At 40.9% G+C, this 25353-nt stretch overlaps 1 protein-coding gene across 1 annotated transcript; it reads left to right on the forward strand.

The window, feature by feature from the left end:
• Nucleotides 1–20760: 20760 nt before the first annotated feature.
• Nucleotides 20761–21920, forward strand: LOC133899803 (germin-like protein 8-7). The gene is made up of 2 exons (XM_062340867.1): nucleotides 20761–20950; nucleotides 21115–21920. The coding sequence occupies exons 1-2, from the start codon at nucleotides 20839–20841 to the stop codon at nucleotides 21672–21674; spliced, it is 672 nt and encodes a 223-aa protein (XP_062196851.1). The 5' UTR covers nucleotides 20761–20838; the 3' UTR covers nucleotides 21675–21920.
• Nucleotides 21921–25353: the final 3433 nt, after the last annotated feature.

The following is a 25353-nucleotide window of genomic DNA, read 5'->3' on the forward strand; positions in this document are numbered from 1 at the left end:
GGGTCCTATATTAGATGGCTCTTGGATGAAAAAATATATTTTTTGATTTTTTTTATCAAAAAATAATAAAAACGTTTGTCAGTTATAAGTGACGGATCACAACTGTGACCTGTCAAGTGACAGATCACTGTTGTGACCCACCACTTAATTATGATTTTAATAAATAATAGGTTAAGTTTTAATCCGTCATCAATAATATTATTGATAACAGGTACTATACCTGTTATATATAATAATTATAATCTATCACTTTTGAACTTTTTCCGCGTAGCGAGAGTGAGAGGAAAACGAAGGTGGCTGGAGATGAGACGAGGCGAGGGTGGCCATTTATAAGAAGCGGAAGTGTGACAGCGCTTCGGTTTACGAAAATGCCCTCAGCTGGTGGCGCGTAAACGGGGGCGTTGGACTGCGCCGTCCGCAACGGCGTTAACGGCGCCCGGGTTGCTACGGACCGAGCGGAGATGTGTCGCCGTGCGCGGCTCGCAGACCCTTCCAAGTTTGGCTTACACTTCTTAGTTCTACTTTGTGATTCGTTCTATCAGTATTTCACATTTTTTATTTCCTCTGGGTTGGAAGAAAGAGTAGTAGTGCAGTACACAGGGATGCTGATTCTATAAAGCCGATTCTCACCAACACAATTCAACTCGTAATATGCATGCATATATATCGTTTTATTTTTAAGTAGCAGCGTTAAATTATCACAAAATATGCATAGAAGTGATACTCTCGAGTGTAACACTCTGGAAACCATACTACTCTAAGATGCTACAAAGCTACACCTAAAACCAGTCAGATCATAAGAAAATCCGATAACACCTACTTAAAAAAGACAGACTACGTGAAAGCATATTACATTTTATATTTAAGAAGAAAATAAAACAACATGAAATACAACACACTAACATCTTTTATCAACCTAGCTTTGAATTCTCAAACCTCACTAAAGCCAACCACGATCTAGGATTATTAAAGTATAATCCTCAACGACTGAGAGAAATAAACAATAAAATTCCTCTAACTTATCATAGCAAAACTAGCAAAAGTCATGAAGACTTGTGTAATGGTGCCATGCTACTTTACCCTTCCCAAGAATGCTCAAGGAGGCCCGGGAAAGATAATACGGGACTGAGATGAAATCTCAACGAGCAAACTATTTAACAAGTTAAATAAATTATTATTGATTAAACATCAATTTAAAACCTCATTGTACAAAGATAAAGCATCCACAATTAATTCTCATCAACCACACTATAGCATCATTCATATCCAAAACCTCAACTACTAAACCACCATCCACAAATATACCTCATGCCATAGGTGATTCTCACGAGTCAATAATTCTTTAAACCTCCGATCGAACATTATCCTCATGAGATGCATATGTATGCAAATGATCCACTGCACTATTACATGACAACGTAAGAGTGTGCATTATGCTACAGCAATATACGATGCTGTACCGGTACGGTTACAACTATAAGATGGCAATATAGCTTCAATGCAATGACATGCTATGATATGTATGATATGAGCATGACTGATTCATTAGAAATATAACCACATGAACCACAACCACAATATGTAAATAAAGTATATACCACAACTCATTAGAAATATAACCACATGAATCACAACATGTAAATAAAGTATATACCACAACAGGACATCTTCATTTAAAGGTTGATTAGACCATCTCCAACAGCTACCTCAAATTTTCATCCTCAAAATACTATTACAGCATCCCCTATCTCTAACACTGTAGCAGTACTGTATCACTGGATACATGATCTGTTGGAGATGAATTTCAAGTGCTACAGTAGACCGTAAAGTATTGTAGCACTAGAATTTGCAGATTTGAGGACTCCGTTGGAGATGGCCTTAGTTACCAAACATCAATAATTATGACGAAGGTAGTAAATTTAACGAGTTAAACTATAGCAACAATCACTACATTTACTTGCCTCTACTGATGGGAGCAAAGGGATCAAACACAGTTAGGAGTGAAGCCACCTAGCACCGATAGCAAGATCTAGTGACATTCTTCCATTCTTCTCCTTTCTCTTCTCCTTCCTCCCTTCTTCCCTTCCTCATCTTTTTTCTTGGACAACAGCAACAACAACTTTGGGGGAGGGGTGGAGGCACCCTAGGGTAGGGAATTTTGGCCAGAACAGAGAGGAGAGAGGGGGGCCTGGGAGGGGGGATTCGACTAGGGGGTGGGGCTAGGGTTAGGGGAAATAGGGGGAAGGGGCGACTGGGCCTTGGGGATGATCGGCCCAGGCCTATGCTGCCTTAGTCCATCTCATTTTCTCTTTTTTTTTGTTTCATTTGCTAGATTTAAAAAACATTTGATAGCATTTTCACCTCCCGTGTTTCACTGGAAAACTGAAAAGCAAAAAAAACTGAAAACGATATTTTCAACTTTTAAGGCATTACATTCTCCCCTCCTTAAAAGAATTTGTCCCTGAATTCCTCCACTTCAAAACAAAAACAAAACAAAGGATGCTACTGAACCACAACACTTAGAAAGCACTTGACTTATAGAATGTGAGGTACCACAGAAGGAACTTCTACCTCGGGAACACATGACACTTCTTGCTCAGACTGATTTATCAAGAGAAACTGCACAACTCAAATAGCTAACTACCATAGGACACGCTCTGAAGATCCCAAGCTATGCATTGGGCGCATTTATCTCTAAGATCTTGCTCCACTACGATCGGCTGAAGCTCGATTCCAAGCTCTAGGTCTCAAAGACACTCCCTTAGCAAAGAGGTAAGAAAACCCAATGCACAAAACTGATCAATTACGCAAGACGGTTGACAGAAAAAATATATGTGATACTCACAGCCGTCTAGGAGAGCGAGAACACACATATGGTTTTACTAAAGGGCTGTATGTGTGTTGATGGCACCTAGACATAGACGGTTTTTCTGAAACAATCAGTTGTGTATTGTTGAATGACACATACAGCTTTGTATGAAAAACCGTCTATGTCTAGTAGCCGTCTACACATATACGACCTTTTAGTAAAACTGTCTGTGTGTTCTCACTATCCTAGACACATATGGTTTTTGATAAATATCCGTCTATGTTTAGATGATCAACACAGATGGTTTTTATAAATATCCGTCCATAGTATATATTTGAAGATTCATAAAATATTCATATGAAGTCGGATGAAGAAACTTTTTATATGAAAATTATAATTTTTGACAATATCTACGACTTTTTAGTTTATAACATTTTCATTTGAAGTTATTATATACCCAAATAATTGTCCAAAGTTTTGGACAACAATGGTCAAAAGGATAAAATATCCTATTACTATTAGCAATGATGTATATGTGAGATGGTAAGAAAGCATGCAGAAGGTATGAGTCATGAGTTCGACGCCTACAAACCGCACGTGCGCGTATTTCACACAAAAAATGGCATGACTTGTGACGTGCGACCCGCGGTGTTGGTTTGGATGCAATTTTTTTTTTAATTTTTCCTATGCTGAAAATATTATTTTTTCTCAAAATAATATCACAGATGGTTCTTATTGAAAGCTGTCTGTGCTATTCATATTACAGATGGATTGTTACCCATTTGTGATAAGTTCGATATGACAAATACTTTCGCACAGATGGCTTTATTCCCCGTCTGTGATATGCATTAAAAACCATCTATGATAGTGTGATTTGTGGTAGTGTCATATAATTCTCACATAGAGAATCTAGATAGTTTAATTTAAATATATTGATGGTCAAACTTTAGAAAGTTTGACGGCACGAATTCTAGGACGTCAAATAAAAAACGGCGGGAGTAGTAGATATTAAGGATAGTAACAGGTGGACGCATGCCTAAAATCAACTAGGTCATGTGGGACTTTAATTTCTAGTTTAATTTCTATTCTTAGCTCATGACATATTTACCATGGGCCCAAATCAGCAATACATGAAAAAGAGCTTAAATCAGTAATAACTATCAGCTAATTGATAATTGCTAGCTTTTGGACATTCAACCTTTTGTGGATGACAAAAGGTTGAGTGTGCCAATAATCTCAACAAACTACACTATTGGAATACCCATATGAGCACCTGAATTTAGGTATTGGCGGTCAATGTTTTCTAATTTAAAATTAAAATAGTCACATACAAAGGTTCCAATAAGAAATTAAGTAAATTACAATAAAATGTGACTTCCTATTAACGCAAAACAATGTTCAACAATATGGGTCAGTAACAGCACCTACATGCCTTAGCAGTTCTCCCTGTAGGGGTTTTGAATTCAGATAAATTTTAGTTAAGTTTCATCCATACTTGGTCAAATTTTTTCCAAAATTCCGAATTCCTTTCATACACCTTCACCTTATTATAAGGCCATCACAGCCTGCTTCCTTGTTTGCATCATAGACTTCTTGGTCATTACCTGCTTTTGTCATGCCAAGGTTCTCTCATAAAAATGTGTGATACACTATTTTGAAGACGCCTAAAAATTAATATACATGTAATATTTTACACATTCGTAACTTAAAGGCATTAATTAATTGTATACACACTTGTAGTGCAGTATGCACTATTGTCATATCATGCACTATTGTCAATTTTTTATGTGTACATTGATATTATAATATCCAAATTTTGAATAGTGTTTTTGATAAAATGGTGTTATTTTTCAAACCCCCACTAAGTCCTAGTTGGCCGCCAGTTTTTTCCGATTCCTTTACAAATGTTTTTGAACTTCCATTTTATATGAGATGAACCCCATGATAGGCACTCGAACCCATACGCCGATGAGTGTTCTCCTTATTCCTTTGTTTTTGTCTTGTTCTCTTTTTTAAGAAGGAAAAAGTCCAAATTACTACTTTGAATTATTCCTAGTGTCTGGATAACCCACCAAACTTTAAAACCATTATTTAACCAGCCGAACTTTAAATATCAAATCACATAACCCCTGAAGTGGTTTGCAACAATGATTTTGATGACGTGGCTACCACATCACCTGTTTTTGTCACATGGCTACCATGTCATCTCTCTCTCTCTCGTTTTGGAATCGAGTTAGCTTGGGCACTGGTGGAGTCGTTGCATATGGCCTGACTCATCCGGCTTGAGAGAGAGAGAGAGAGAGTACGATGGGAGGGAGAGAAAGGCAGAGAGAGGCCTACAGGAGAGGGGTGAGTGAGAAAAATATGACATGTGGGCCTGCTTACCATGTGTGCACTGTCATATCAGCAAAAATAACATCGTGGGCTGCCATGTCAGTGAAACCGCCACCACGCCTGCAAAACTACCGCAAAAAATCACTCCAGGGGTTATGTGATCCAGTATTTAAAGTTTAGGGGGGGGGGGGGGGGGTTAAATAAACGGTTTTAAAGTTCAGGAGTTATTTGGACATTAGAAATAGTTCAGTGAGTAATTTGAACGTTTTCCTTTAGAGAACATAGAGAATACATGAGCAAGAGCTTAAATCAGCAATTGCTAATTAATATGATATAAATATATCATTTACCGTACCATTTCTTATCCTAAATTGATCTTGGACATTCAACCATCTGTGGATGACAAAAGGCAGAGGCTATTTTGTGCATAGACGTGGGATTAAACAAAAACAAGAAAAAAAACTCATGTCCATGTGAAGACATGGCAGTTTCATGTTTTTGAGGCTAAAGTTTGAATTTGTTTAACTTGAAAGTGATGAGGATGGGGATGAGGCCGCCTGCTAGTTTAACCATTCATTCTCGTGGTTTCTCTTCCTTTTGGATTGAACGAGAGCAAGACACACATAATCGATATTTCAACATTCAATTCAATGGATAACATGCATGTATGTTATGTTTCGTTAGACAGAGGCACACTTACTCCCTCAATTTCATTTTTAAAGCCCGAACGCCATTTCAAGATTTAATTTTTTTGATCTCTGACCAACACAATTTGCAGCTACATATTTCAGATTTTGTGATACAATATTGGTAGCACTGGATTCATATTTAAAAGTATTTTTCCAATGAATTTTAATCGAACTTTAAGTTTGGGAAAATGTGGCCATTCGAAATTGCTTGAAATACTATACCCGGGCCAAAAGTATGAAGTAGTTATAGTTACTTCCTGGCTGTATATATGACCTATATACTGAACTAGAATTTTAGACGAAGTAAAGAATTAACAATAAAGCAAACCAAGACGGATTACAAGTACGTACGAAGAGATGCTGGGGACCCCACCATCTTGAATCGGTCAACCACAAACAGAAAGAAAACAAAAGGCATAACTTTTCTAAGGTTTCTGCTCAAAGTAAGAGAAAAGGGCAAAGTCCCTCCAAAGGTTTTTGTCAAGACTGAGCTATCTTTGAAAAGTTGACGATCCAAGATACTTGGATTTATTCTCTCATCTGCAGGTTCTAGCAGCCAGAGACCATTTCATCCATTGGTCGGTTCTACTTGACTTGTTCCCAGTTGTTCACAAGTTCACACTGCCACATGATGTGGATATATAAGCACATCAATCCCTCCAAGGCCAAAACATTAACAAGAAATTAAAATGAGTGTGTTCAACAAAGGTGGCAAGACTAAATCACGCATGCAGCTTGCTCACGCAACAAAACCATCTGTAGTGACAATCCCCAAACTTAAAAGTTGCTTTCTAGTTTTAATCAAGAAACAAGAAATGCTTTTGCAAGCATTTAAATCACTCCAGAAAGCCTTTATCCGATAAGGATGAATTTATATATTTTTTAGAGATGCAAACCAAATGTGTTTTTTTTCTTGTGTAGATACAGTTTCAAGATGCTTTAGATTTCCCAAAATATTAGGATGCACATGTATTTTCATAGATGTGATATTTTCTACATTTTATATATAACCACAAAAGAATACATAAAAAAATTTAGCAGAATCTGTATAAATAAAGAAAAATTTCTAAACAGAGTACAATAGAATTTTTGGTATATTACATAAAGGATAAGGAATATTAATGTATCTAACATTTACTTATTCACGAGTCTTTTTCGAGTGGTTACTTGCACGTACGAATCCAATATGCAATGTACATACTAAGCGAGAAGAACTCGTAAAAGGCTAGCTATGGCACGCGCTAATAATTTACTTGTGATTCAATCAAGAACAATTCTATTAATACCAGTTCAGCAATTAACAAAGCTATCTAACTAGTAAATCTTATTGACTTGTTCATAACATACCTTACCTGCAGCTCCTCCTGCCACAAGCAGCAGCTGTTAAAATACTTTTTATATTAGACCAAGTAGTCGGTTGCTGACAACATGTATCATACGAATGGAGTATATACTATATTAGTATGTCATGATTAATCCTGTTTCACTTGATAACATGTTTATTGTACTGTAAGTAAAATGTTTTTATCACACTACGACAAAACATGCCATCACTGCCAGCTCAAAAGGGGCATCACTGCCGGTTTCAGAAGGGGCAATGGGTAATCGATGGTAATACAAAGCCTATATCACTGTCATTTATAGAACCAGCGATAGAGCATCGCACGTGCAAAAAAAATGGTGCCATCAACACTTGACGCTATCAGCACCCACCAATGAGGACCTTGCTGTCCACCCAGGCAAAGCAGGCCACCAAGACAAGAAGACGTGGAGGAGGTCACTGTCTTCAAGCACCATCTTCTGGACCCCCGTCTTCTCGTGCCGAGGAGCTCACCGTGGAAGCCATTGAGGAGCTCACCATGGAAGCCGTGACATGGATTTGGAGGAGCCAGTCGCTGACGTGTGGATCCAGAGGAGGTAGTCGCTGAGGGTGCTAATGGAGAGGAAGAGGTTGAGCTGGCAGAGGACGTATACCAACGCATCGAGGGTGGAGAGGAAGAGGTCGAGCTGGCTTAGGCCGAGCTCGATGTAGGCCAACGGGTCAAAGGCGATGTCGGATCTCAATCATGGCGCGGGGGGGGGGGGGCACCATGGTGGCGGTAAGGAGGGCTTGTACATCCACGATTGGCAGCGAGGTGGCCATTGGTGTCGGTGGAGTCATCATAGTTGGGGGCCAAGAGCGATTTGGGTGAGGCAGTGGTCTCAATGGTTTGGATCGAGCATAGAGATAGAGATAGGAGAACTGGGGAGGATACCGAGAGATAATGGGCACATGGGAGGTTAATAATGGCGTTCCGATTCACTATAGGTTCTTATAAAAAATCAGCAATGATAGTATCACTGCTATTTTTTTCTTAAGAACCGATAATGTTAAGTTAAATATCACTGTCGGATTTACAAAAACTGGCAGTAATAATCAATTATTAGTGTTGGCTTTTCCTAGATGGACTATTACTATCGGTTTTTATAATAACCAGCAGTGATAAATTATAGCAGAACTGGCAGTGATAGGGGGGAAAGAAAGGATGTTTCCGCAGTAGTGTCACAAACAATAATTTAAAATTTTCTAATGTGTGTTATAGTTGTCCATAAATCTAGATAGCCAAAGGACAAAGGATGGATGTATGATGTGTCACGAGCTGACAACGAGTACATCAATAGCGTGATTGATTTTGTATGTGTCACCGAGGAGGGCATCCTGAAGAAGGAGAAGCAACATATACTTTGCCCATGCATTGATTTTGAGAATAAGAAGATGTGGAGTGAACCCAAGACTATTAAATCATACTTGATTAGAAGGGGTTTCATGGAGAAGTACACATGTTGAAGCAAACATTGTGAACATCAAGAAGGCAGTGACAACATCACCGACGGTGAAGAAGAAGATCCCGTTGAAGATGATATTATGGTGGACGATGATATGCTTTATAATGAGGATCATATATTGTGCGATGCGGAAGCTTTGTACAAAAAGAAAGGATTCAAAAAAAATTGAGGCATTGATTGAGGACTCGAAGACACATTTGTATCCGGGTTGTGATAAAAAGTATACCCTGTTGCATTCGATGCTCGAACTTATGAGAATGAAGTCAAGCAATATAGTATATCTGATAAAGGGTTGACTGACTTCCTACGTCTCTTTCATAACATGCTACCGAAAAGAAATGTGTTGCCTACTAGCACATACAGAGCAAAGAAAATTATTTGTCCATTAGGATTGGATGTGAAACAAATACACGCATGTTAGAACCATTGTATCCTCTATCACAAAGAGCACACAAACATGATTGCATGTCTGGTGTGCAAAGCACCTCGATACAGGGAGAAGGATGGATCTAATGATGATGGTGAGGCCATGAAGAAAGGAATTCCTGCTAAGGTCATGTGGTATTTTTTTTTGTTATTCCTCGCTTACAGCATTTATTTGTGAACCCAATGGACTCTAAATTACTAATCCGGTAAGCATAAGAAATATAGAAAGACGTGACACCACACCGATGCTATCCAATTGAAAAATATCGACGATCGATGATATCTACCTAGCCTTTGGTGTGGAACCAAAGAATACAAGGTTTGGGATGACTCTGGATATTTAAGAATAAATATGATTGCTAGCTAGGTGTTGGGGTCATCACTATCGTGAACCTGCCGATAACAAACATACTAGTGGTTGGGGGGAGGCATACTTTCTATAAGGTTCTGATATGCAGACTAAGTCAGACTAGTTATTAGAGTGGAAAGATATTGAAAGCTAGCTTTGAAAAGTAGATAGAAGTTAATTGCATTGTTTCATCAGTAGGTTCTAACAGCCACAGATCATTTCAGTCCATTGATAGGATCTACTTGAATTGTTCTTCTGCCCACGAGTTCACACACTACCGCGTGCTTAAGCACGTTTCTGCCCTCCATGGCCAAAGCATCAGCGAGCTTACTACAGAGAGGGAATCAATACACAAAAAAGAATAGTAAGCCAGATTAAATACAATTGCTTCAAACTCCATCTGCCTCCTTCTCTCTACTCTTCTTGTGTCGGTCGCTTTTCAGGCCACTACTTCTGATCCAAGTCCCCTCCAAGACTTATGTGTCGCCGACATGCACTCACTTGGTATGTATGTACTTCATTTTGGTTATTTTTATGTTTTAGTATAAATCACATATCACACTCTATGTTGGGTTTGTCACCTCCAACCCAAATAAGCTCTTTGCCAAGGTGCTCAACAAGGGTGACATATTTGTATGCCCCCAAGGGCTCATCCACTTTCAATTCAACCCTATCCATGACAAGCCAGCAATCACCATCGCTGCGCTGAGCAGCCAAAACCCTGGGGCTATTACCATCACCAATGCCATCTTTGGATCAAAGCCACCGATCTCAGATGATGTTTTGGCCAAGGCGTTTCAGGTGGAAAAGGGGACAATTGATTGGCTCCAGGCTCAATTCTGAGAGAACAACCACTACTAAAGGCCATATCTTGCTGGCTCTATGACAAGATGCATATTTAGAGTTTTTAAAGATGTATTTTAATTTCTAGGTTACAAACACAATAAAAATACATGGCATCTATGTGGTTTATTCAATTAATGATGTATGATGTACTGTGATGTGGGCATGCGGCTTTCTTTACATTAATAAAATTATATGTTGGATACAGTTTTTTGCTAAAACTTGTAGACGACTATTCTGGCATGATGTGGTTATATAGAATTTTTGGACTCAGACATATGCATGAAGGTTGCATGGTGTTTTCCATAGTCATGTGACATTTTAGGGTAAATCACTTTTATAGCAATAAATATGCCCCTTGTTATGTCTAACGGTAGTGTTACACAAAACGGCAAGACAAATTATAAATGCAGCCTAATTTAGTTTGAATCCAGAAAAGGTATAGTTGCTTACCAAAGCATTTAGAAATAATTAAATCCAAAGCCTTTATAGCTGGGGTGTAATTTTTTATATATTATAGATATAAATATCGTATCAAGAAGCATCTTTAGATGGTTAATGATGATTGAATCATGTCTAATATCGTGCCACATTGAGGTGTTATCAATGTCATGTCAAAAGGCATCTTTATGTGCCGATGTATAGACACTTATAAAAGTGTTACAGAAGCGTTACAACTGAAGCATGCCAATACATCTTATAAAAGTGTTACAGAAGCGTTACAACTGAAGCATGCCTAGAAGGTCTTTTTGTTGTAGTGTCCTCTTACACTTTCAATCCCTACTTCATGTAAAAGGGTTAATTCAAAGGTGTTGTGTTTAGAACACAAAAGCTTATAAGCGAGCCCGGACCTATTTAAACTACCATGGTGGTACTAAACTCACCACACCAAAATATTTGGGCCACTACGTGAAAAACAGACAAAAGAGACACAAAATTAGTGACGGGTCGTAATATGACCCGTCACTTATGATAATAGTGATAGGTCGTAGTTATGTCTCGTCACTTATTAGTAGTCATAAGTGACAGATCATCCTAGGTCAGTCATAAGTGAACAGTGACGTGCCATCCTAGAGAGTCATTAGTAATGGGTCAAGTTGTGACTCGTCACTAATATCCAGTTTGATGAAGCATAGCAGATGAATGAATTTTAATTAATCAATCATTAAATATATTAGTCAATCAGTTTTCTATCACAACTGCCTTAATTTTTTTCTTATATAGTAAATATGTACATAGCATGATGCTATAATTTTTTATTTTCCTCTTATTTTTCTCACCTCAACAGCACTAGAATATGAATTATTGTATATTTCTGCTCAAGTTTGATATAAGGGGTAAATCATTGTATATTTCTACTCAAGTTTGATATAAGGGCTATGGATAAAAACGTGCATTCTGAAAACGGTGCAGAAACTTCAGGGCGTGAGAACTCAATCTTCCAGGCTATTTTTGGCCTCAAAAAATTCACTGAACCCGATGAAGTGGGTGAGAATTAGATGTAACTTTTTTCTGTAGATGCCTGTAGAGTCAAAAAACATCAAAATCAGAGTTTGTATGCAAAAGTTATGCCTATTTTACCGAATGTCACTCCAGGTCACCTATTTGGTAACATGGTCATATGTGACGGGTCATAACAGTGATTTGTCACCTAATCAATCCTAGGTGACGTGTCACAGTTATGACTTATCACTTATGACCTTCGGCAACGAAGGTTAAAAGAATAAAATATCCGCTTCCTATCACAACAACGTGATAGCTGAGGTGGTAAAGGGGAACACACGTGAGGGGAGATCGAGGGTTCGATTCCCACAGAGCGCAAAGACTTAAAGCGGTTTGAAAAATGGCATATGTGATGGGCCCTGTGTTGGGTGGCTCGGGAGAAAAATATTTTTTCTAAATTTTGCGTGTCAAAAAAAAGCGAAAAAGTCATAAGTGACGGATCACTGTTATGACCGGTCACTTCTGTTCAGTCGTAAGTGATGGGTCACTGTTACGACCGTCACTTATGACCTTCTTAAGTGATGGGTCAATTTGTAGCCCGTCACTTATGACTGAATTGGTGATAGGTCTTAACCCGTCACCAATGATGACTCATCAGTAACGCGTTCAGGGTGACGGGTGTGGGACCTGTCACTAATGATAGTTACCACCCGTCACCCATGACCTTTTTTCACGTAGTGGGCCACACGGGTCAAAATCAGAAAAATAATGGGTCAGGGTATTACACTCTCCCCCTTCAGGGCTGATGCTCTTAGCAGCTTACCGCATTCACAACAGACAAATACCCAGGATCTCTCATTGATGCTATGGCCATGTCGCGTCCACTCCAATAGCTAACACGCACAAGAACCCTACCACATTGGTATCATGACTATGATAACATCCCACATCCAAAATTTGGTTATCGCATACCCCCCATGTGGAGCGGATCACGTATGCATAACACCTCGCTTATATTTTTATCATGACTTCATGTAAAATGGTTAATCCGGAGATGTTAAGTTTAGAACACAAAGTCTTATATACTGGCTCGAAAATATTTAAACTACTAATGTGATATTCAACCTACCACATCGAAACACTTAAGCTACACGAGCAAAACCCATAAATACTAATAGGCAGGATATTACACATAGAGATCCTGATCCCCAACTTGATGCTCAGTGACTCAAGGTTAGCCTAACCCGAACATAAACCTGGGTTGGGGTGGGTATGGGTCAGAGACTGCTATGCCTGAGTCCACTTGATCATCATTTACATATGAGCTCTTTTAAGATACTCCTTCTTACCTCTGGAGGTAAGAGAAGCGAGCAGATCTTAGCCGTCCATTTTGTGATGTGTGGTTCCTTCGACAGTCTTTATTAATTTATTTGTGTATATATATTGCTTTAAATAAAAAAGTGATGAACTAAAAAGTTGTAGATCTCATCGAGAGCTACAGTTTTCATATAAAGTTTTTCCCCATCCGACTTCGTGTGAAAATGTTATGAATTTTTTAATGTGGGCTATCATTGACCACTATTGCAATCTTTGGGCATTTAAATGACCTCAAATTAAAAAGCATTCAACTACAAAGTTATAGATCTCATCGAAAGCTATAATTTTCATATAAAGTTTCTTCCCATCCGACTTCAGGTGAAAAAGATATGAATTTTTTAAGATGAGCTGTGACCGTGACTAGTATCAGTACCGGTTCATGTCTAGAACCAGCACTGATAGTGACTATATTAGTGTAAGTTCATGGCTAGACCAGAACTAATGTATCAGTGTCGGTTCCAATTAAGAAAAGACACTGATAGTGACTATCAGTGCCGGTTCTTTGCTCCTCAGTCGTTGTTTACGTGCGGGACTTTAAAAACCGGCACTAATATGTCTTTAGTATCGATTACTGTTCAACCAGCACTGATATGATGCTATATATGTGGTGTTCTGTAGTAGTGTATGCAGAGCCCATTTACCAATCTTTCGTATTTTGCAACATTGTTGGAAGCTCTAAAATTTAATTGAATAAGGTACCTGAGTTCATTGGAGATTTAAGTACAATGCCATCCCCTGAGCCCTGAAGTGTGAGTGATCCATCAAAGAAGAGCGTCCAGTGGCTTTGTTCTTCAATACTTGTCCATTCGGCGATGAATTTCGCTAGTACTCCTGACTTAACGCTTGTTCGCGGTACATAGTGCACGTCGAACTCATTGAGCTCAACTTCCCATTCTGCGATTCGTCTAGTAGCCTCCATGTCATGTATGACATCCCTTAGTGGATATGTTGTCACAGTAGTGACCTTGTGCGCCTGGAAATAGTGTCGTAGCTTTCGAGAAGACATGAAGATTGCATATAGCAACTTCTGCACCTGCGGGTACCGTAGCTTAGTGTCGTGTAGGACCTTTCTCACATTGTAAACAGGTTTCTAGACCTTGGCATTTTTCTCGGGACATTCCCGCTCGACCACCAGGACCGTGCTTACTACTTATGGGGTTGCTACAATGTACAAAAATAGCTCCTCTTTTTTGTTATGTGGTGTTAGAATTAACGGAGACGATAAATACCTTTTTAGATTCTACAAGCGTTCTTCACTTCTTCTGTCCACTCGAACTGGTCGTGTTTCTTTAGCAACTTGAAGAAAGGCTTCCATCGTTCGCTCATCCTAGAGATGAATCGACTAAGGACTGCTATGCATCCTGTCAATTTTTAAACTTCTTTCAGTGTTCGAGGTGACCACATCTTGTCGAGCGCCTCAATTTTACATGGATTGGCCTCGATGCCCTGACTTGACACTAGGAAGCCGAAAAGCTTGCCAGACAGAATGCCGAACAAGCACTTCTTAGGATTAAATCTCACACAATACTTCCTGAGGTTGTTGGATGTTTCCTTGAGGTTGTTAATCAACGCGCCTTCGGTTCTAGACTTGACTACAATATCATCGACATAAGCTTCAACATTGCACCCGATCTGGGGCTATAAGTAGTTTTAATTACACCGTTGGTAAGTAGCACCAACATTCTTCAAACTAAAAGACATCTTTACATAACAAAATACACCGAAGAGAGTAACAAAGGTAGTTTTCTCCTCGTCCTCTACCCCCACGCTATTTTGGTGATACTCCAAATAGGAAACACAACAACGCATAACCTGTAGTAGAGTCGGCGATCTGGTCGATGCGAGGAAGAGGAAAAAAGTCCTTGGGATAGGCTTTGTTGAGGTCGGTAAAGTCGGCACACATTCTCCACTTCCCATTAGGTTTCTTCACGAGGACGGGATTTGTGAGCCACGTAGGATGATGAACCTCTTGAATGAAGCCCACCTTTAGGAGTTTGCTGACCTCCTCCTGGATAACTTGGTTCCTATCCTCTTCAAACTTTTGTTGTTTCTGCACAATGGGTTTGGCATCAGGTTTCATAGCTAGTCGATACCCAATCACCTCCCTAGGGACCCCGGGTATATCGGACAGTTTCCATGTAAACACATCTTGGTTGATCCGGAGGAAAGTGATGAGGTCGAGATTCAGGTCAACCCCTATCTTGACCGTCTCAGTTGATTCAGATGGGTTGAGGGGTATTTCCTTGACACCACCATCAATCTTCTTGTCCTTGGCACCGTCATTGGAATCTCCTTTGGCAGCCTCGTTGGACTTGGAAGTGCCAGCAAAACTTACGAGGTCGGAGTCCTTAACCTCAACAACGGCTTGATGCTTCTAGTGCTTAGACTCCGCGCCTTTTGAAGTAGTTGTCATCCGCAAGAAGTGCTCGACCATATCCAAACTCTGCTTATCGCATTTGACCGCTGCATGTTGATTCCCTTTGACAGTTATGACCCCTTTGGGGACTAGGATCTTGAGTTTGATACGCGTAGTGCACCACGGCCATGAACTTTCCCAGCATTGGGTAGCCCATAATCACATTGTAAGCTATCTCAAAGTCCGCCACATCAAAGGTTAACTTCTCTGTATGGAAGTTGTCAAGCTCTCCAAACGTGAGTGGCAACTCGATCTGGCCAAGAGGTATATTGGATGAATTTGGGGTTATACCATGAAAAGGCTCAGCTCCTGCCTTGAGCTCTGACCTTAAAATTCTCATCTTGTCTAACATCTTGGCAAAGATGAGATTAAGCGAACTACCCTCTTCAACCAATGTTCAATGTATCTTGATGTTAAGGATAGTATGCTGGACCACGACCAAGTATCGACCAGGGTTTGGAACTGTAGCTGGGTGGTGGTTAAAGGTGATCGGAACCTCTGACCACTTGAGGCATCTGGCCCTGATAGAGCCAAATTGACCTCTGTCTCGACCGCTTTGTACTGTCTCTTGGACTCATATGCGTAGATCCTCCAAAGATGTGTGCCAACTCTGATCAGCCTTGTGAAATTTTGGTTCATCATCTTTAGCATCTAGCTTGGCCTGTTTGTTGTAATACTCAGCAACGGTGACCTTGAGCTTATCATCGACCTTCTTTTTATTGACGTGCCATTCATCGAAGTTGTGTTGGTATGTCCGATGGATGTGACACCACTTTCCACCACCTCGGATCAGGCCTTTGTTATCCCAGGTGTTGCACGACTTACTCCTATCAACCGCAGCTACAGTCATGTTAGGACCTTTGTGTGTGTCACCAAGTTTATTCTTCTTTCCCACATTCTTCGAGGACTCAGGATTGTCCTTGCTAGGTTGACTGTTTTTGGCATGTGCATGAGCTTCTGCATGCTTTGCAGACTTGTCGACCAACTAAAAGAGCTCTTTGACAGTTTGGATCTTTCTAGTAGCTAACTTGCCATCTAGATCTGTGCCCTTGATGCCTTGCTTAAAGGCAATGATGACTGACATGTTGGAGATGTCTGGGATTGGATTGCTCCTATCGCTGAACATTCAGATGAAGTCTCGAAGAGATTCTTCTTTGCCTTTGTTCAACCGATGAAGATCGTTCCCCATTCCTGAGCGTTCGAATGTGTCCTGGAAGTTGGTGATGAACTGAGCCTTCAGCTTGGCCCACGATCGGATTGAGTTGAGAGGCAAATTCAATAGCCAAGACTGTGCTGGCCCATCCAGTGTGGTCAGTAGATAGTTGGCCATCACCTTGTTGTCACCGTCTGCTGCTCGAATAATAATGGTATTGATCTACAACCATTCATTGGGATTGAGCTTTCCGTCGTTTTATGGGTCAAACCCGATTTGAACTTTTTGGGCCACCGTATTGACCAGAGCTTAGGCGCGAAGGCTTCACAACCCCCATCAAACTCTTCAGGAGGCAGAGGATGAGGATTGTCATTCATGTTCCTTCGAATAGGGGAGTCACATTGACTATCCCGTCTTAGATATTTGCACTCATTATAGCGCCGGTTGTCCTCATAGCATTCCTTGCGACGGTTGTCTACCACTCTCCATAGATTGTGCTGATTGTGAGGGATGAAGTTTCTCAGGTCTTCCTAGTTCCTGCGCCTATGAATAGGGTAGTTACAGCCTAGCCCGCAGGACTATGCTCGACCCTGACTGCCTAATCTTCCCATATGCGATTCTTTGAATCGGGGATGTCCATGTCCGTGGCTCCTCGAACTGGTGCCTTGCCGACTTGGGGGCCTAGAATTGCCAAGGTTGTTTACTTAAGCATCCTGGATCTGAGCCACATAGAGTAAAGTCTTCACTTGATTGAGCATCGGGGTTAAAGGATTCACGGGATACAACTCAGGGAAGGATCTTAGAATCAGATGAGGACCCTGTACGTTAGCCTCTGGAGTATTGAAGACACCACTGCCGAGGCTTGGCTATGGCTGAGTCAATGAAGCCTCATGATAGTTGTCCTCAGAGTATCCGTTCCTTGATCTTGAGACCGGTGGTGGTGGAGGGGTACCCACCGAAAGTCGTCGTTGAAGACTAGAGGACACCTGGCCTCATGCAGTTTGTCAATGATCAATAGTTTTAGGAGCTGAATTTGCACCAGCCACAGACATTCCTTTTGGTATACCTCTAGCAATACCGGTACCATGGGCAGTGGCTACCGCTGCTGGGTTTGTGGGAATCTCGGCGTCATTATTCTCTACGGCGTTTTGATCTACCGCCATAGTGTCGTCAGGTGGGATTCTGAGTCCTCGAGCCATGAACATGAATCGGTTCGTTCGGCACCTCTGGATTTTGACCGGGTTATCATTTCCACTCTCCTGATCTTCATCCTTGCCGTCGGTGTCTATGCACTGGAGAACATTAGGCTCCTTGGGATCCCAGTCAAGATGTACCACTCACGGTATGCGTCCCATGGGCTGGATTCGAGAACACCAATGTGGATTAGTCCACCTTGATTGTCCCAGCGGAAAACCATAGCTCTGAAGAGGATCTCAGATCCAGCAGGAGACAATGATTAGATGGCTGCCGCCAACACGAAGTGGTCATAGAAACCGTCATCAGAGAAATAAGCGAGGATGTGAATTTGAGACATGATCAATCCTAAAATGCAGAAGAAGGCCCCTACCTAGCACACCAATTGTCGAAGATTAGTTCTTGACAATATGTCCCTAGTTGACTGGGGCACCTTCAAGATCATGGATTGAACACGAAGTGAGACACACGATGTAGACAGGTTCGGGCCCACGATTGGAGTAATACCCTATATCCTATAGAGAACTTGATTTGGAGCGTGCCGGAGGCGGTGCGGAAATAGGATGATTTTGGAGAAGCAAAATAGGGGGAAAAACAAGCAACTTTAGATATTTCATAGGCAAATTGGTATAAATAATTATCATTGCTGGTTCTTGTTAAAAACCGATAATGAATTCAAAAAAATTGAATTCGATTGACTTGAGCTGAAAAGAATCAAGATTGAGATTTGAATTTGAGAGACATCCAATTTCGAATCGCCACTCAAAGAACCATATTTAACTGATCATTGCCGGTTATTAAGAAAAAACAACAGTGATACTATAACTGCTGGTTTTTTATACGAACACGTAGTGAATCGGACCACCATTAATAATTATCCTCCCACGTGCCCGTTATCACTTTGCTTCCCCATTTCTCCTCTCTCTATCTCTATGCTCCATCCAAACCACTGAGACCACCACCTCACACAAATCACATTTAGCCCCCAACTACGATGCCACCACCGATGCCAATGGCCACCTCGCTTCCCATCGTGCAGGTATTGGCCCTCCTCCTCACCACCGCCATGGTGCCCCCCACCATGACTGAGATTCGGCATCGCCTTTGACTCATCGGCCTTCATCGAGCTCGACCTCTGCTAGCTCAGCCTCTTCCTCTCAACTCTCGATGCCTTGGTACACGTCCTTCACCAGCTCAGCCTCTTCCTCTCCATTAGCACCCTCGGTGACAACCTCCGTTGGATCCACACGCCAGCGACTGCCTCCTCCAGATCCTTGTCGCGGCTTCCATGGTGAGCTTCGCCAAGGCTTCCACGGTGAGCTCATTAGCACGAGGAGACAAAAATCCAAAAGATGGCTCTTGAACATGTCGACCTCCTCCACATCTTCTTGGCATGGTGGCCTGCTTTGCCTGGGTGGACAGTGAGGTCGTCGATGGCGGGTTGGCAGCATCAAGTGCTGATGGCACCATTTATTTTTTGCTTGTGGGAAGCTCTATCACCGTTGGTTCTATAACCGGCAGTAACGAGGGTTCATATTACCGCCGATTGCCCACTACTAGTTATAAAATTGACAGTGATTCCCCTTTGAAACCGGCAGTGATGGCATGTTCAGTGGTAATGTGATGAAAACAATTTATTTATAGTATAATAAACAAGTTATCAAGTGAAACATGATTAATCATGATGTACTAATTTAGTATGGCAGTAGGAGCTGCAGGTTAGGTATGTTATGAACAAGTCAATAAGATTTACTAGTTAGATAGCTTTGTTAATTATTGAACTGGTATTACACCAAGTCTTACTTGATTAAATCACAAGTAAATTAGCACGTGCCATAGCTAGCCTTTTACGAGTTCTCCTCGCTTAGTATGCACATTGCAAATTGGATTCGTGCAAGTAACCACTCGAGAAAACTCGTAAATGTTGGAAACATTAATTTTCCATGACTCTAGTGATCGATGACAATATGAGGATATTCATTATTCGGATTAGGTGCAAAGTGAAGATATTATAAGTTCTGTTTGTAACATCATTGTCACTGTCAACTCTTGGGTACATGTGTGACTCCATGCATGGGTTGACCAATGCGTCTCAATTTCTTAGTTTACTCCACTATCACAATCCACAAGCTACCCACTATCTTCTACCGTGTGACTATGTCTTCCACTTCACAAAATTGAGTTATCTAAATATTAGGATTTTCCATGATTAAACTAAATGATGGACAAGGACAAATCCTTTCTTTAAGAGTACATATATGCCCGCAAGAACTGAGATTCCAAGTTAATAGCGGTAATGGAAATCACACTTTTATACTGGCGAAATCTTTTAGTCTAGATTTGAATACGGAAAAGGGTTATCTTCTGAAACTGCTACAAATACCATACCAAAATTATGAAACAATTATAATTACTGCTAGTAAGTCCTCCGGATATAGTAATTATAAATACTGCTGACCTCATCCGGATATAATTTTTTGACGAAATTGAGGCCAAGTACAGATTCAGGAAAAGATGCCAAGAACACCACAATCTTGAACCCGGCAACACCAAACATTAAGAAAACGATGGGCATAGTTTTTCTAAGGTTTCTGACGAGAGTAAGAGAAAAGGGCAAACTCTCTTTCCAAATGTAAACGTGCAGTGCACCAAAACACGCAGACACCAGAGACCACGTCAGATTAGTTAGTATAGTGTCAAGATATTAAAAGAAAGCTAGCTTTATTAAAAAGTCCTACAAGGTAGTGCATCCCGTTTCATCTGCAGGCTATAGGAGACAGAGACCATTTCATCCATTGCTTGGTTCAACTTGACTCGTTCAGTCGACCACATGTTCAAGCTGCCGCATGGTGTGGCTATATAAGCACATCCATACTCCAGGGCCAAAGCATCAAGCCACAAACACACAAGTACCATTTTTCCTACTGCATAGCACCAATACATAAGTTAAAGAGACTCGAAAGCCAAAGTAAATCCAAAATGGCCTCTTCATTCCTTCTCGCTGCTCTTCTTGCGTTGGTCTTTTCTCAGGCCGTTGCTTCTGATCCTGGCCCCCTCCAAGACTTCTGTGTCGCTGACAAGCACTCACCTGGTAAATATGTGGTTAATTTCAGTCATCTCTTGATGTCCTGTTCAAATCACTGATCACATATAATCTAACACATGAGACACTCTTCTGCGTATACTACAACCAATAAAATGCACCACTTTTTGATCCTTTTACTTGTCTTTTACTTAATTGCTTTATGCATGCAGTGCGAGTGAATGGGTTTGTTTGCAAGGACCCAATGGTTGTGAATGCGGATGATTTCTTCAAGGCAGCCAACCTTGACAAGCCTAGGGACACCAAGATGAGCAAGGTGGGGTCCAACGTCACTTTGATCAATGTCATGCAGATCCCGGGCCTCAACACATTGGGCATCTCATTGGCGCGCATCGACTATGCTCCCTTAGGTGAGAACCCACCACACACACACCCACGTGCCACTGAGATCCTCACAGTGCTTGAGGGGACCCTCTATGTCGGATTTGTCACCTCCAACCCAAACAAGCTCTTCTCCAAGGTTCTCAACAAGGGAGATGTGTTTGTATTCCCTGAGGGGCTCATCCACTTCCAGTTCAACCCCGTCTATGACAAGCCAGCTGTCGCCATTGCTGCACTCAGCAGCCAAAACCCTGGGGCTATTACTATTGCCAATGCAGTTTTTGGATCAAAGCCACCGATTGCAGATGATGTATTGGCCAAGGCATTTCAGGTGGAAAAGGGTACAATTGATTGGCTCCAGGCTCAATTTTGGGAGAACAACCACAACTAAAGGACTTAACTCGTTGGTTGTATGAGAAGATGTATATTTATAATCTAGAGAGGATGTGTTTTAATTTCTATGTTACAAGCAATAAAAATAAGTGGCATGTGTGTACTTCTATAACAATTTTACCGTGGGACAACCGTCAAATCCCTGACAAAATAGATTTCTGGTCTATTAATGTTTTATGATGTACCTTGGTGTCTTTTTCTTTCCATTAATAAAAAGATATGGTGCGTAAAGTTCCCGCATAAATGTTTTGACGACAATTCATGCATAATGCGACTGTATAGAATTTTTGAACGTGGACATACACATGGAGGTAAAACGGTGTTTTCCATTGTCATGTAACATGTTGGAATGAATTTACCTTTTATAGTAGCAAATAGTACCTTTCATAGCAATTTATCAATCAACAAGACACTAGAATCAGTAAATGGAAAAACAAAAAAAAATTACATGATTTTGCTCTAGATTAAAGTTAGTGTTGTAATGAAAGATATATATATATACAGTATATATATGTTAGGATAACCATTATGTTGATGATTACACGGAGTCTGAGACGGACCACCCCATTAGGCAGAGCACGACAGCTGCCCGGGCTACTTGATGCACAAAAGCCCCCCTCCCCTCCACCTCCACTGGGCACTAGGGCACCACGGCGGCCGGAGTCGACGTAAAGAAACTGCAGGCATCGGCCTTTGCATCTGGAAACGGGAGGAAGAAAGCATGAAATGGTATGGAGGTAGATGGACATGGAGAAGACTCCGAAGAGAGGTTGACGGTGCTATAGGGCAACGGGAGCACTTTGGTGGCGGGCGAGCATGGTTTATAAATTAGTTATCAGGTAAAACATGATTAATCATTATTTATGTAGTTTATAATTCATCCTCGTGATACATACTAATGTAAATCATTACGCAGCGTAGCAGCCAAATATGTGGCTTAATTGAACAGCACTTTTCACATGCAGCTGCTTGTTGCCTCAGAAGAAGCAGGTAAGGGTACGGTATGCCATGAACAGGTCAAGAAATTGACTAGGAAGATCGCTTGGTTATTGATCTTGTATTGATATAGAATCCCTACTTGATTAACTCACAAGTAAAGCATATATGTGCAGCAGCTACCCTTGTACCAGTTCTCTCCTTCTCGGTACAAATACAATATTGCATTGGATTCGTGCAAGTAACCACTCCAACAAAATGGAGACCCAGTAAATATAATGTTGGTAAAGTTAATCTGCTATATATGACTCGTCAATGACCACATTGAGATTGCTCATTAGATGTATTAGGTAGAAAATGAAGATATTATAAGATCTGTTTGTAATCTTCTCCGCGCTGTTGACTCTTTCTTACGTATATGTCAGTGCATATGCATAGATTAACCGATGAACCTTGATTTCTTCTTAGTTTACGCCACTAGCACAATCTGCAAGCTATGTATGTCGGGAGATTTCAAAATACAATATTAAATTCACGTGCCTTTCAGGATTTAACAGCACTCATATCAAAATGACATGTGGGGTCACTCTAAGTCATTGACATATGGGCTAGGGTGTCAAATTTTGAAAGGCATGTGAATTTATTGTTGTATTCTATGCAATGTTTGCTTACAAAGCTGAAAATCCTCTTCATATTAGACTATTTTCAGTTTAGTAAATAATGGACGAGGAAATTTTTTTTCTGAATAGGGTGAAAATTACTTACTACATGTAACAATTAGATAACCATCACGGATCAATTATTCATTTACCGGTCTAAGAAAAATACTAGGTGATCACGGTTTGGTAACTGCAATTTTCTTCTTCTTTTTGCTTCCTAATTTTTTTTATATTGAAATTTAAATTTAGGGTAACCAACCAAAAACATGAAGAAAAGAAAGGCATACACTAATACAGAAAATTCCTTCATTGCCGGCTCCAAAACCCCATTCACTGTTGGTTTTGGAGCCGGCAGTGGGTAACGGGCAGTGATAGCCGAGGACTATCACTGCCGGCTCGATGGACTGGCAGTGAAGGGAGTTATCACAACCGGCTGAAGGATTTAGTCGGCAGTGATACCCAAGGCATCACTACCAGCTGAAGGATTCAGCCGGCAATGATTCTCTGGCATCACAATTTAGCTACTTTCTCTTAACGATTCGCCCTTCATTATGATCACGAAGTACATAGGGAGGTTCATCGGTATCTTCCATGGGATCTAGGTCGACATCCTCTCTGAAAGGAGGTAGCGCATCGAATTGATTATAGTCTTCCTCGTCAACAACATTCTCCACTCCGACAATCCTTTTTTTCCTTGAAGAACCACGTGGCGCTCCTTCTTATTAGCCGGGTCCCGGTCCTTAACATAGAAGATCTGCATAACATCATTCGCAAGTACAAATGGTTCTTCTCTGTATCCAACGAGTTTTTGGTCCAATGTAGTCATACCGTACTTGTCGATCTTCACACCCCCTGGGAGTCTGACCCATTGACACCAGAAAAGAGGAACCTTTAATACTCCATAGTTGAGCTCCCAGATCTCCTCTATGAATCCATAAAAGATCTCCCTATTTCCATTGCAGCCTTAGGCATCTATACGTACACCGCTATTTTGGTTGGAGCTCTTATTATCTTGAGATCTCTTCTAAAATGTATAGCCATTCATGTCATATCCTTGGAATGTGAGGATTGTAGTAGACGGTCCGTGAGCCAACACATTCAACTGAGCACACTCTATCTGCTTATGCATCACCTGTCTACGTAACCAAGTGCCAAAATCATCTATGAGCTCTCGCGCGATCTAAACATCAGACTTCCCTGCATTTCTGGTGCGTAGCATCTTCTGGTGTTCTTCGACATATGGGTCCACTACAACTGATTGGTGTAGAACTACAAAATGTGCTTGCGTGAATGAAATGGGGTCGTTAGTGCGGAATGCGTTTGCACCTATTGTCCCTTTCCCTTGTAGCCTCCCCTCATGGTGAGATACAGGCACACTAATCGATTTGAGATTCATGTAGTCGACGCAGAAATCAATGACCTCCTCGGTTCCCCAGTCCTTGGCCATGCAGCCTTCTGGCCGATTTCGGTTACGAATATATTTCTTAAGAACTCCCATGAACCTCTTGAAAGGGTACATCTGATGTAGAAACACAGGGCCAAAAATTTGTATCTCTTTCACAATGTGAACAGTGAGATGCACCATGATATCAAAAAATGATGGAGGGAACAACACCTCAAGCTGGGATAGAGTCTCGACCATATCTTCCTGCAGCTTATCTAGCTTGATTGGATCGTTGGCCTTGCTTATCTGCACTTGCACATTGCAATTCTCTCTGCCTTGCTTAGATTGTAGCTCTCTGGGCCAAGATATTTGTTGCCTTCTTCCATCTCTTTGGGATGTAGATCATGTCTGAGTTTCAAACATTTTAGGTCCTTTCGTGCTTGGAGTGTATCCTTTGTTTTGCCAAGTATGTCTAGTAACATACTAATCAAGCAATCACACATATGTTCTTCCCAATGGGCACACAATCTGCTTGGCTTGGTACGTGTTTTCTAGAAGCACATTTTCCTTTGGAAGAAATTTCTTCAAGAACAGTAACAACTCTGCGAAGCTTGTATCAAACCACCCGTTGCTTGTCTTCAATTGTAGCAATGAAAGCACGGTACGCAACTTTGTGTGCTCCTTCTCGCAGCCCGGGA

This window comes from Phragmites australis, chromosome 18 (assembly GCF_958298935.1).
Source record: "Phragmites australis chromosome 18, lpPhrAust1.1, whole genome shotgun sequence".
Lineage (NCBI taxonomy): Eukaryota > Viridiplantae > Streptophyta > Magnoliopsida > Poales > Poaceae > Phragmites > Phragmites australis.